The following is a 15,069-nucleotide window of genomic DNA, read 5'->3' on the forward strand; positions in this document are numbered from 1 at the left end:
CGCCACGTGACATAAAAGTCCTCTCGCGGAAGCCAACAGTCACAGGTACACACACTGTACCTGTTGTACTTCGACCGCGGCACCTTCAAGATTCATGACCTGCGGCGAACTAAGGCGTTGGAACCCGTCGGACGCAGCACAATGCCACCGTTGCCAGAAATTCGGCCACGGCTCGCGGAACTGCAACCTCCTACCCCGCTGTGTGAAGTGCGGTGAATCACACCTCTCAGAGGCGTGTGCACTGCCGTGCAAGGCGGACCTGGGGGACAAGGCAGAGCAAACCAAGGCGCGCATCAAGTGCGCCAACTGTGGAGGTAACCATACCAGCACGAGCGTAACCGTGCCGGCAGCTGGTCATCGTACGGTTCCAGCGGACAACTCAGCGTTCCCTCCTGTATGGGGGCGATCGTTCGCCAGCGAGTTCGCTGCTGGTAGCGGCAATGCGACCCAGCAAGAAGTAACCGGGGAAGATCTCTTTACCCTGCCAGAGTTCTTTGCGCTCGCAGGGGAGATGATGACTCGGTTTCGGACCTGCCGTAATAAGGCGGAGCAATTCCTGGCCCTTGGGGAGCTGATGATCAAGCACATCTATAAAGGATAAAAAACTGTGATCGAGTTTTAAGCTTTCTCTATTTCTATCCCCTTTCCCTTGCAATTTTAGTAAGCTTTTTTCATAATTTTTCTTACTCTTGGTGACACCTTTATTTACAAGCCATAAAAGTTCCAAAATGGATTATAATAATAATAGATAATAATAGACATCACACCGTCTTTTCAGACTGAATTTACTAACTAACGGGACAAACACAGAACACCCAGAGGAGACGGGCGGGAATCGAACCCGGGCCCCTTAGCACACAAGAGGGATCGGCAGCCGAAGCCGCTAACCACCGCGCCACGGGGTCCTTATGATGTAACACACAGCTTAAAGCAGGGGTGCCCAAAGTTTTTGGATGCCGGGCCAAATTTGAAGCTCAAATGAGCTTGCGGGCCAAATGTATAAAAAAGGTTATTTAAAAAAAATAAATAACTTCATTTTAATTTAAAAGGCAAAAAACTACATCTATTAATTGAAGTTTTGAGAATTTGCTGTTACTTTTTGAACATTTCCAGACTTTTTTTTTGATTAGGTCTTATAAACATATGGAACACAATAGCTAATAGGACCTTTTCAAAAAAAAACTCAAGATTTTCGTTATTTAAAAAATAATAGACAGTTTTCCATCAGTTTTATTGCTTTTTTTTGTATTTTTCAAATACCTAAACAACTTTGCAATGAAAAAAAAAATAGAAAACGTATTATTTTCAAAAAGTGTAAGATTGGACGAAAATAAAAATTTAAGCGAATTTTCTTTCGCTCTAGTTTACTAGATATTTTTGAGTAAACCCGAACATGCTCAAATTGAAAATAAACGCAGAGGTATGAATTTTAAATTGATTTCAGCTGATTGCACATTATTTTCAATTGAAATTTGTATGTTTGCCTGAAAAAATATTTTTGTCTCTGATTTTTCGAGCCGGGGAAGAGTTGGATTGAAAAAGGCTTTGAAAAATATTTGCAACAGTCTTATTCCTCTGATTTTAACATTTAGTCTGCCTGAATGAGATGGTAGCCAATCAGATTCGTTATCGAACTGTCAGTAGTTTAAGAGCGAGTCCACGAACAGGGCATACCCCTTTGTATGGGACGTCGTTTGGACCTCACCAATCTGCCTGAAATTTTCAGGGGTTGTTTGTACTTATAAAACTAGCATCTGACCAAAATATGAGCACTCTAGGTCAACGGGAAGTGGGGCAAATCGGGACACAAAGTTTGAAGGTTCAAAAACGTCAAAAATCTTAAAAAGGCTGTAACTTGGGTAAAATTCAATAAAATTTCAAAATTCAAAATGCATCTGAAAGGAATTGAAAAATGCAACAAAATGCAGGGAGAAGCATCCCAATTGGTTAAATCTAAAGGGAGTTATTGGCATTTTAGTGAAAAAATAGCATAATTTTCAAACTCAAATAAAAAAGTGTTCCATCCAGATATCAACTCGGTTCGACCTGCAGCTTGTAGGGGACATCTGGGACTACCATCTGAGACTGAAAACGCTTTGGGTAAGGCAGCTTAACATATTAAATAGACACTTTTACTTTTAGTGAATTTTTTGGTTGTATATTTTTGCTCGGGGGACCCCTTAGATCAAATTTTCCGGTGATAATTTTATCATATTCGTGTTCCTGAGACAATTTCACTTTAGAAACATGCATAAAAATGTTTATTTTCATCCATTTTAACCCTTTAAAAAATAAAAGTTAAAAAAAAATAAGAAGCTGCTTTTTTTCTGGTGTCATCTAGTATCCTTGGAAACGAACTTGATTTTCAATAAATGTGAATCGAAGATTTTTTTTTAACTTTCATTTTTAAAGGGTTAAAATGGATGAAAACAAACATTTTTATGCATGTTTCTATTGTGAAATTGTCTCAGGAACACGAATATGATAAAATTATCACCAGAAAATGGGAGCTAAGGGGTCCCCCAAACAAAAATTTACAACTAAAAAATTCACTAAAAGTAAAAGTGTCTATTAAATATGTTAAACTGCCTTACCCAAAGCGTTCTCAGTCTCAGATGGTAGTCCCGGATGTCCCCTACAAGCTGCAGGTCGAACCGAGTTGATATCTGGATGGAACACTTTTTATTTGAGTTTGAAAATTATGCTATTTTTTCACTAAAATGCCAATAACCAATTTTTTAAGCCCTTTCAGATGCATTTTGAAATTTGAAATTAAATTGATTTTTGCCAAAGTTATAGCCTTTTTAAGATTTTTGACGTTTTTGAACCTTCAAACTTTGTGTCCCGATTTGCCCCACTTCCCGTTGACCTAGAGTGCTCATATTTTGGCCAGATGCTAGTTTTATATGTACAAACAACCCCTGAAAATTTCAGGCAAATTGGTGAGGTCGATGCGAGATGGGTATGCTTTGCTCGTGGACTCGCTCTTAAACCCCGAGATGGAAGATTTCTTAATGCTAAATAAGTTAATGGCTCAGTCCATAAAAAGGGTCATTAAGACTGCTTAATTAATATGTAATACTTATTTTTTAACCATGATCACATTTTTTTTACTTCAGTCAAATTTAAACATTTCTTATACATTTCCAAAAATGTTTATTGAATATTTTGATATTTACTAATTTTATTCATATTGTAACGTGTGAAATTGTTTTAAATTAGAAAGATTCATGAAAATTAATATAAAATTAAAAAAAAAACATAAGTTAAAAATAACCCTTGATTTTGAGAAGTATACAATCACGGTTTATTTTCAATTAACGGGCCATTTTACATGATCATTCAAAATTGGTCCGCGGGCCACAAAAAATCACTTCGCGGGCCACGTTTGGCCCGCGGGCCATACTTTGGTCACCCCTGGCTTAAAGGAACTCCAAAACTCTGTAATGTACCTCAAAAGAACTTATTGTATCTTGATTATTCACCAATAAAACCGAATTGAATTGAATTGAATCAATTAATTTTGAAAAATCTTTGTTCAAATATAAATATATGAATCTTCATCTCGTGAATCAATCTGGAATTCCAAACATTTGATACCTACAACCTCACCTCTCCCATAACTGGCACCGTTCGAAAACGTAACAAGGCAATGTCCCGGCCAGCCCAGACATGGTTCCCTTGGCCCTCGGGAGTAATAAACCGAAAGCTGAGAATTGATGTACAAATATGTGAAGGTGCCGAGAAAGATGTAATAAAATTTGTTCACTTTCAAAAGGGCTCCCGTTCGCACACAGGTCGCTGGCTGCTCTGCCATTGATACCGACAGGTTCGGCTGGTGTTGTGGTGGTGGCCAGGACGGTTCCCAGAGGCCCTGAGGTGTAACCGGGCAGGATGTGGTTGAAAAGCCAATCGAGTACCGTTGCTATACTGCTATATGGCGGGGAAAATGGTCCAGCAGCACAAGGGCCAGTGTGAGTGAGTGGTGAGAGCTGTATTCTTTCAACCTGGGTCCCACCCTCGCAATGGACTTGGGGTGGCTTGATAAAGTGATGACTGACTGCTGGAAGTTGAAGGGTTCAGCGTGGATTTCCAAGGAGTGAAGTCGGCACTGTTTTTTCAAATGTGAAAATTTTATTGAAAAAAAAACATTCTTCGATCAGAAGATCTGTTTTCAGTTGGTTTCTAACCAATGCCAAATAAAGGTTGATTATTTTGCTTGTTTTTGAATGTATTACAGGAAATGTACAATTGGACACTTCAAAGATAGGTTTTTAAAAGAAAATGTACAAAAATTATAAAATCCAATATTCGTCAATTGTTTGCAGAAAAAATAACTTCTTCAACCCTGCACCCCGAACAAACCAGTTCAAAATAAAACAAAGAAGAACAAAACACTAGCCAGCCAGCCTTGGACAGACCGACTCTCCGGCAGGAATCATTTGCCTCTGGGAGATTACATTCTCGATATCGATGTTTATGGCCCGTGGTGTGCAGGTTATGGGAATTCATAAATATTCAAACCCTCGTGTCTGGCGCAGCATCGTCCCGACCTGGTCCTTGTCCTGACCTGCCCGCAGCAGGGAGTGGCTCTTCTGTCTATGAAAAATCTCTTCATTCTGGCGTGCTGCTGGAGGGTGGCGTCGTCGGATTATGGGGCGGGTTGGTCGTAAAAACAGAGATGTTGAGTGAATAAACATGATAAACAATGTACTTCAGCGAGAATTCTTCCACTATTGTGGAGGGAAAAAACGGACTACAAACGCCAATATCATTATCACCTTTTGTGGGGAGTGTTTTCCGGAGAACTTTCCTCCTCTTTACATGGATTCTTTCGATTGAGGAATGCTGATATGGAATTTATGACGGGTGAAACTCAATTTAATTTAATGCAGGCTGTTCAAATGTTGTTTTGAGAGTAAAAACAGTTATTTTTATGAAATTTCAACTGTTTGGAAGTGCTCTAAGTTTTAAATTGGTGCCCGAAGTATTGTACTGGATGATTAAGTTTGATAGAAGTTTATTGTTACAATCGTTTAATTGGTCACCGTTGTTTAGTAAAAAAAATGGTAATTAAGATGCATTTCCTGGAGCCAAAGAAGGAGGACACAATTTTCAACCGAATGGAGGTTTATTTTCTATATTAAGTTATAAATAATTTGTTTAATTGAAATATATTTTTGATTTGAATTATGCAGTAAACCTATGAAAAAAGTATTTTTCATATTAATCATTCAGTTAATCTTTTCACTTTGATAAATTAACAAACTTTGTCCTGCTTCTCAAAAGCTTTTCTCAACGCTTAATTACTTCTTGCCACGTGTCAAAACCCTCCACTGCACCATCAAATGTTTGCGCCTAGCAAGTGAAATGTCACTGTTTTCCTGACTGGCTTTTCCTCCCCTCTTAGTCACTCAGTGTCAGACAGAAGCAGTGATTAATCATCATCTCCCTAGGCAACCCTCGAAAATTTGCATTTTTATGATAAAACACTTCACTTTGCTCAAAACTTTGCGAAACATGTGCCACAGACAGCCTTCCGGATTAGGGAGACAAGATGTGTATCGCGAAAAGTTTGGCGGAAATTGTTTGAGAGAAGCAAAAAAAAAAGAACAACACGCAATCAAATTAGCGCCCCCACTTAGCACTTGGAAAAATGGCTGCCCACAAAATGGCGGCTATCAAATTTAATAAGCAATAATTTGATGAAATTATTTTCTCACCTCTCCCTCGCAGGACTTCTTCACCGCCGTCTTCAGCATGCTCCTCTACTGGAAGCATTTTTCGTGGCACAATTTTCCTCACAGCAGCGACTAGAAGAAGAGCAGGCAGCAGCAGCAGGACTTCCGCTCGAGAGGAACAGCCAGAGGAGGAGCAGCACCCACCACCACAAGGGCACAGCCACCCACAGCGCCCCAGGAGGAGGACGGGGGTCAACACGGAGGCCATTATGTCCAAGAGGAGGAAAATTGTTTACGGCTGGTTTAATTTCATCTTTCTGTGCGGGATTATGCTCGCCGCCCAGTTCACTAGTGGTAAGTGGTTTTGTTAGTTTGCACTACAAGTCATGTTTATTTTTCCGAGAAGATGAGAAAATTTGGCTTTACCAACAATTTAAGTTAAATAAAAAGTTATTGAATGGAAGTTAAGAATTTAACAAAATTTCTGCTAGCCAGTTCACGCTAACATTTAACCCTTTGAAGTCGTTATCAAATATAAGCGAAAGTGAAAGTTAATTGTCCATCAGCTTTCGTAGAATGAAGATGTCTTTGACTTTGATGTTGTTGTTTCGCAGAAGCAAGTCGTTAAGAAGGATTAAACGGCGATTACTCGCTAATTATCTTGTAGTTTGAGGATTAGCTGAGCAGTGAACAGAGCAGTTGGAAATCCAGAGTTTAACCGCGGCAATTGTTTTTTTAGTCGATTGATTCTTTTTTTTTTCAAATATAACCCTTGACACGCAAATTTTGTCAATGCTGAATCGTAAGAACTAATATATTATGCAAAACTTGTTTGAGTATGTGTTGCTAATAATCTCATAGTTGTCTCAAATGTAAAAATGATAATTTTGAGACAAGCCTTTGGCTGTTAGTTCATAGATAAAAAGACATAATAAACATAAATTTGGTCTAAAAGTTGCTATATCATAATGTACAAAAATCTTGTACGTGGAGAGATATTTTACAACACAGTTTGAAAATACTTGCCATTAGTGTCATTTTTTTTAAAGAAGTGGTAGACGATACACTGTGAAAAAATTATAGTAGCGTTAATTTTGCCTTCCTCACTGAGGTAAGGCTATAATCCTGCTCTAAGAATGAACTTTTGCCTTCCTCACTGAGGTAAGGCTATAATCCTGCTCTAAAAATGAACTTTTTATTAAAAGCTCAAAGACCCAGCTTCATGTATACATATCGACTCAGAATCGAAAACTGAACAAATGTCTGTGTGTGTGTATGTGTGTGTGTATGTGTGTGTGTATGTGTGTGTGTATGTGTGTGTATGTATGTATGTGACCAAAATTCTCACTGAGTTTTCTCAGCACTGGCTGAACCGATTTTGATCAAACCGGTCGCATTCGACTTGATTTATGGTCCCATACATCGCTATTGAAATTTTTGAAGTTTCGATAACTAGTTCAAAAGTTATGTATAAAAATGTGTTTTCACATATATCCGGATCTCATTTATATGCATGTAAACGATGTCCGGATCCATCATCCGACCCATCGTTGGTTAGGTAATCGAAAACCCTTTCCAACGAGTCCACAACATTGAAGATCTGGCAACCCTGTCTCGAGTTATTACCACTTAAGTGATATTTATGTACTTTTTTGAAGCCGGATCTCACATAAATGTATGTAAACGATGTCCGGATCCAGAACCCGACCCATCGTTGGTTAGGTAATCAAAAAACCTTTCCAACGAGTCCACAACATTGAAGATCTGGCAACCCTGTCTTGAGTTATGACCATTTAAGTGATATTTATGTACTTTTTTGAAGCCGGATCTCACTTAAATGTATGTAAACGATGTCCGGATCCACAACCCGACCCATCGTTGGTTAGGTAATCGAAAACCCTTTCCAACGAGTCCACAACATTGAAGATCTGGCAACCCTGTCTCGAGTTATGACCACTTAAGTGTTATTTATGTACTTTTTTGAAGCCGGGTCTCACTTAAATGTATGTAAACTATGTCCGGATCCAGAACCCGACCCATCGTTGGTTAGGTAATCAAAAACCCTTTCCAACGAGTCCACAACATTGAAGATCAGGCAACCCTGTCTTGAGTTATGACCATTTAAGTGATATTTATGTACTTTTTCGACGCCGGATCTCATTTAAATGTATGTAAACTATGTCCGGATCCAGAACCCGACCCATCGTTGGTTAGGTAAACGAAAACCCTTGCCAACGAGTCCACAACATTGAAGATCTGGCAACTCTGTCTTGAGTTATGACCACTTAAGTGATATTTATGTACTTTTTTGAAGCCGGATCTCACTTAAATGTATGTAAACTATGTCCGGATCCAGAACCCGACCCATCGTTGGTAAGGTAATCGAAAACCCTTGCCAACGAGTCCACAACATTGAAGATCTGGCAACCCTGTCTCGAGTTATGACCACTTAAGTAATATTTATGTACTTTTTTGAAGCCGGATCTCACTTAAATGTATGTAAACGATGTCCGGATCCAGAACCCGACCCATCGTTGGTTAGGTAATCAAAAAACCTTTCCAACGAGTCCACAACATTGAAGATCTGGCAACCCTGTCTTGAGTTATGACCATTTAAGTGATATTTATGTACTTTTTTGAAGCCGGATCTCACTTAAATGTATGTAAACGATGCCCGGATCCACAACCCGACCCATCGTTGGTTAGGTAATCGAAAACCCTTTCCAACGAGTCCACAACATTGAAGATCTGGCAACCCTGTCTCGAGTTATGACCACTTAAGTGTTATTTATGTACTTTTTTGAAGCCGGGTCTCACTTAAATGTATGTAAACTATGTCCGGATCCAGAACCCGACCCATCGTTGGTTAGGTAATCAAAAACCCTTTCCAACGAGTCCACAACATTGAAGATCAGGCAACCCTGTCTTGAGTTATGACCATTTAAGTGATATTTATGTACTTTTTCGACGCCGGATCTCATTTAAATGTATGTAAACTATGTCCGGATCCAGAACCCGACCCATCGTTGGTTAGGTAATCGAAAACCCTTGCCAACGAGTCCACAACATTGAAGATCTGGCAACTCTGTCTTGAGTTATGACCACTTAAGTGATATTTATGTACTTTTTTGAAGCCGGATCTCACATAAATGTATGTAAACGATGTCCGGATCCAGAACCCGACCCATCGTTGGTTAGGTAATCAAAAAACCTTTCCAACGAGTCCACAACATTGAAGATCTGGCAACCCTGTCTTGAGTAATGACCATTTAAGTGATATTTATGTACTTTTTTGAAGCCGGATCTCACTTAAATGTATGTAAACGATGTCCGGATCCACAACCCGACCCATCGTTGGTTAGGTAATCGAAAACCCTTTCCAACGAGTCCACAACATTGAAGATCTGGCAACCCTGTCTCGAGTTATGACCACTTAAGTGTTATTTATGTACTTTTTTGAAGCCGGGTCTCACTTAAATGTATGTAAACTATGTCCGGATCCAGAACCCGACCCATCGTTGGTTAGGTAATCAAAAACCCTTTCCAACGAGTCCACAACATTGAAGATCTGGCAGCCCTGTCTCGAGTTATGACCACTTAAGTGATATTTATGTACTTTTTTGAAGCCGGATCTCACTTAAATGTATATAAACTATGTCCGGATCCAGAACCCGACCCATCGTTAGTTAGGTAATCAAAAACCCTTTCCAACGAGTCCACAACATTGAAGATCTGGCAACCCTGTCTCGAGTTATGACCACTTAAGTGATATTTATGTACTTTTTTGAAGCCGGATCTCACTTAAATGTATGTAAACTATGTCCGGATCCAGAACCCGACCCATCGTTGGTTAGGTAATCAAAAACCCTTTCCAACGAGTCCACAGCATTGAAGATCTGGCAACCCTGTCTTGAGTAATGACCATTTAAGTGATATTTATGTACTTTTTTGAAGCCGGATCTCACTTAAATGTATGTAAACCATGTCCAGATCCACAACCCGACCAATCGTTGGTAAGGTAATCGAAAACCCTTTCCAACGAGTCCACAACATTGAAGATCTGGCAACCCTGTCTTGAGTTATGACCATTTAAGTGATATTTATGTACTTTTTTGAAGCCGGATCTCACTTAAATGTATATAAACTATGTCCAGATCCACAACCCTACCCATCGTTAGTTAGGTAATCAAAAACTCTTTCCAACGAGTCCACAACATTGAAGATCTGGCATTCCTGTCTCGAGTTATGACCATTTAAGTGATATTTATGTACTTTTTTGAAGCCGGATCTCACTTAAATGTATATAAACTATGTCCGCATCCAGAACCCGACCCATCGTTAGTTAGGTAATCAAAAACCCTTTCCAACGAGTCCACAACATTGAAGATCTGGCAACCCTGTCTCGAGTTATGACCACTTAAGTGATATTTATGTACTTTTTTGAAGCCGGATCTCACTTAAATGTATGTAAACTATGTCCGGATCCATAATCCGACCCAGCGTTGGTTAGGTAATCAAAAACCCTTTCCAACGAGTCCACAACATTGAAGATCTGGAAACCCTGTCTCGAGTTATGACCATTTAAGTGATATTTATGTACTTTTTTGAAGCCGGATCTCACTTAAATGTATGTAAACGATGTCCGGATCCACAACCCGATCCATCGTTGGTTAGATAATCGAAAACCCTTTTCAACGAGTCCACAACATTGAAGATCTGGCAACCCTGTCTCGAGTTATGACCACTTAAGTGTTATTTATGTACTTTTTTGAATCCGGGTCTCACTTAAATGTATGTAAACGATGTCCGGATCCATAATCCGACCCATCGTTGGTTAGGTAATCAAAAAACCTTTCCAACGAGTCCACAACATTGAAGATCTGGCAACCCTGTCTCGAGTTATGACCACTTAAGTGTTATTTATGTACTTTTTTGAAGCCGGATCTCACTTAAATGTATGTAAACAATGTCCGGATCCAGAACCCGACCCATCGTTGGTTAGGTAATCGAAAACCCTTTTCAACGAGTCCACAACATTGAAGATCTGGCAACCCTGTCTCGAGTTATGACCACTTAAGTGTTATTTATGTACTTTTTTGAATCCGGGTCTCACTTAAATGTATGTAAACGATGTCCGGATCCAGAACCCGACCCATCGTTGGTTAGGTAATCAAAAAACCTTTCCAACGAGTCCACAACATTGAAGATCAGGCAACCCTGTCTTGAGTTATGACCATTTAAGTGATATTTATGTACTTTTTTGACGCCGGATCTCATTTAAATGTATGTAAATTATGTCCGGATCCAGAACCCGACCCATCGTTGGTTAGGTAATCAAAAACCCTTTCCAACGAGTCCACAACATTGAAGATCTGGCAACCCTGTCTCAAGTTATGACCATTTAAGTGATATTTATGTACTTTTTTGAAGCCGGATCTCACTTAAATGTATGTAAACAATGTCCGGATCCAGAACCCGACCCATCGTTGGTTAGGTAATCAAAAAACCTTTCCAACGAGTCCACATCATTGAAGATCTGGCAACCCTGTCTCGAGTTATGACCACTTAAGTTATATCTGTGTACTTATTTTTCTGGATTAAAAAGAAATAGTTAAAATACGTGTCCAAACCACTCATATTACTCATTGTTGGTAAAAAGTGAGGAAGGCATCAACCACATAGGTGGGTTAAGTTAGTTTTTATTAAAAGCTCATAGACCGACCTTCATGTATACATATCGACTCAGAATCGAAAACTGAACAAATGTCTGTGTGTGTGTGTGTGTGTGTGTGTATGTGTGTGTATGTGTGTGTATGTGTGTGTGTATGTGTGTGTATGTGTGTGTGTATGTGTGTGTGTATGTGTGTGTATATGTATGTATGTGACCAAAATTCTCACTGAGTTTTCTCAGCACTGGCTGAACCGATTTTGATCAAACCAGTTGCATTCGACTTGGTTTAGGGTCCCATACAACGCTATTGAATTGTTTGAAGTTTCGATAAGTAGTTCAAAAGTTATGTATAAAAATGTGTTTTCACAAATATCCGGATCTCAATTATATGCATGTAAACGATGTCCGGATCCATCATCCGACCCATCGTTGGTTAGGTAATTGAAAGGCCTTTCCAATGAGTCCACAACATTGAAGATCTGGCAACCCTGTCTCGAGTTATGACCACTTAAGTGATATTTATGTACTTTTTTGAAGCCGGATCTCACTTAAATGTATGTAAACGATGTCCGGATCCATCATCCAACCCATCGTAGGTTAGGTAATCGAGAGACTTTTCCAACGAGTCCACAACATTGAAGATCTGGCAACCCTGTCTCGAGTTATGACCACTTAAGTGATATTTATGTACTTTTTTGAAGCCGGATCTCACTTAAATGTATGTAAACGATGTCCGGATCCATCATCCAACCCATCGTAGGTTAGGTAATCGAGAGACTTTTCCAACGAGTCCACAACATTGAAGATCTGGCAACCCTGTCTCGAGTTATGACCAATTAAGTGATATTTTTGTACTTTTTGAAGCCGGGTCTCACTTAAATGTATGTAAACGATGTCCGGATCCATCATCCAACCCATCGTTGGTTAGGTAATTGAAAGGCCTTTCCAATGAGTCCACAACATTGAAGATCTGGCAACCCTGTCTCGAGTTATGACCACTTAAGTGATATTTATGTACTTTTTTGAAGCCGGATCTCACTTAAATGTATGTAAACTATGTCCGGATCCATCATTTCAATCCATCGTTGGTTAGGTAATCGAGAGACCTTTCCAACGAGTCCGCAACATTGAAGATCTGGCATCCCTGTCTCGAGTTATGACCACTTCAGTTATTTATGTGTACTTATTTTTCTGGATCTAAAAAAAATAGCTGAAATATGTCTCCAAACCACTCATATTACCCATTATTGGTAAAAAGTGAGGAAGGCATCAACCACATAGGTGGATTAAGTTAGTTTTTTTAAATCATTTTAATGTATTTGTTGATGTTGAACTTAAAAATTTGTTTCAAGTTTTGATTTATATCAATTTTTTTTGTCAAAAATGTGTTTTTTTTTGGAATTGCAGAAAATATTGTGAACAACTCGTTTGAAATCAAACACAATAAAAAAATCTCATGAAATCGGCCGATTCCAAGGAGAATTGCCCAGTTGTGTGTGAGATTGCAACAATGCAAAAACATCACTGAAAGATCAATAAAAAAAACTCGTTCGCTCGAAAAACATCCTGATTTGTTTTGAATTTTGAAGACAATTCTATTTTAGAAGCAAATAACAAATACATCTTTTGTTAAAAAGGCTAAAGTACCGGAAACTTGAATTCCTAGTCGAGCCTCGAAGGCTTCGCTTCCCATGTCGGTGTAATTACAAACCCCCCGGACATCAATCGACGTCCACGAGATTGAGCTGTTTTTGATGTCCGAAAGTTTCCTTTCATCCCCACGAGAAGGAAGCCGACATGAAATTCCCATCATTATCCTGTCACAATTATTCCCAGCATCCACCACACAGCTCAGCTGCAAACAACAGTCCCTCGACGAGGGAGCTTCTTGAGAAATTTCCCAGACAGGAGACAAAGTAAGATGACGTTGTCGGGGAAGTCGGCCCGGAAGGTGCGTCCTTCAAAGTGTCATTAAAGTGTGATGAGGGGTGATAAACGGAATCACATTTTAAAATTTGAAAAATAAAATAGTTTTTTTTTCTCATAAACATAACTAAAGAAAAAAAACTAACTTAAAAATAAACTTTTTAAAATTCTCCGTCTTCCCCACCGTCATTGTCTCGGTTATCGTTTCGTTCCAAGGAAGACCAGTTACCGGAACCCTATCACGCTTGTCGTCTCTTTCTCTATTGTCATCCGTAGAGTTCACCGTCACTTTCACATCAACCTGACCAATTACCGTGCACTGTTCATTGTTGTCATTGTAATCGTCCTCGTTGTAGTTGTTTGCGACAATAGCTCACAATGGGCAGCGTTCGCTTACTGGTACAAATGTATACTCACAATGGAGCAGAACCCTTTTGTTTTTGGTGTGGCCGCTTTTGTTTTCGAAACCGTTTGTTCCACCATTTTGTGGTAACTAATTTGAGCGTATTATTAGAATGTGATTTTACTATGGCGACATGATGCCAATGCCCGGGGAATAATCCCGTCATTGACGAAGAAGCATCTCTTTGGAGGAGTTTAACTTGAGTGGTGGACACTAAGCCTACCCTGCTCTAGGTTGTTCAAGATTAAGTTCTGTTTTGTTCGTAGTTGCAAAGTTTGAAAACCGCAATACCAGACTCAGACTGTTTCTGCCGAAAGGGATTGAAACTTCTTGTAAGTAACCATTGTGATGGGTACACCCAAACAAAAGATCTTTGCTATTGACTAAGACTAGGGGAAATATACCCATTTTAAGCCTAATTAGCGGTCGTGTTTGAATGATGCTGGATAATCTGCAGTGTTCCTTGAAATATCCTAAAACCAAGTACACCAACGAGTAGAGCAACTTTTTGTGAACATTTCTGTTTATTTTTACTTTTATTAAAAGTTGTTCTTTTCCTTTTACAAGCATTTAAAAAATAAATCCTAAATGTATTCCAATCAGACGAGAATGCATTGGGCCACGCCCATTTTTCTATTTTTAGTTTAGTTCTTTTTTTCTTCCAGCGCTCTTTTGAGTCTGCTTAGTGCTGCCATTTGTGATGAAATTTTGAGCGAACACAACAGGCGCTTCTGGTGGTGGTGGTGGTCACTCTTTGTTCTTTATTTGCCTTCGCTTCTCGCTCGGCTCGGCTTCAGCCTTCGATTGGAATGGGTCGTCACAAGTCAAACGTCAAAAGACGTGACGCGTTTGTTTTTTTGATGGTGCTTGCTAATTATTTACATGTTTCAGGATTATTTTTCAAGTGAGTGACTAACTAATGTTCAAAAGAACATGTTGCCGGTAGTTGGAAGCAATTTCATATCTTAAGCGCTTTGAAAACGTTAGCGCAAGTGAAAAGATATTGATGGCGACTTTCGTTGAGCAGTTAACTGCCGCTCTAATCGTGTCCGTCCCATATCGTCAGCTGTGTGCTATCTTGTGACATAGACCATTTTGGTCGAAAATGAGTTAATGATGACGTTTTGCTATACTTAACAAACACTACAAGATGCTTTAACCCGATTTGGAAACTCGCTTCCGTTTCCCGGATATCGCAATACACACTTGTGACATAGACCAATTTATCATCAAAATGATCGTGCACACTTGTAACACGTCATACATGTTGTTGGAAAATGTGGAATTTTTTTCTTGTTTTTCACAAATTTATGTTGATACACATTTTCTTTTGTTTTTGAAAATATACTGATTATATCGGTTAAACTTACGATTTTAGACTATTTTAG

At 39.2% G+C, this 15,069-nt stretch overlaps 1 protein-coding gene across 1 annotated transcript in view; it reads left to right on the forward strand.

Annotated features, from left to right (window-relative positions):
- The window catches only part of LOC120427279 (uncharacterized), a 255,636-nt gene that overhangs the window by 211,253 nt on the left and 29,314 nt on the right, over nucleotides 1-15,069 (forward strand). Inside the window, exon 5 of the mRNA XM_039592129.2 lies at nucleotides 5,737-6,035. Coding sequence (XP_039448063.1) covers nucleotides 5,737-6,035 — 299 coding nt within the window. The remainder of the gene's footprint in view (nucleotides 1-5,736; nucleotides 6,036-15,069) is intronic.

The sequence above is a fragment of the Culex pipiens genome, chromosome 1 (assembly GCF_016801865.2).
Source record: "Culex pipiens pallens isolate TS chromosome 1, TS_CPP_V2, whole genome shotgun sequence".
In the NCBI taxonomy this organism is placed as follows: Eukaryota; Metazoa; Arthropoda; class Insecta; order Diptera; family Culicidae; genus Culex; species Culex pipiens.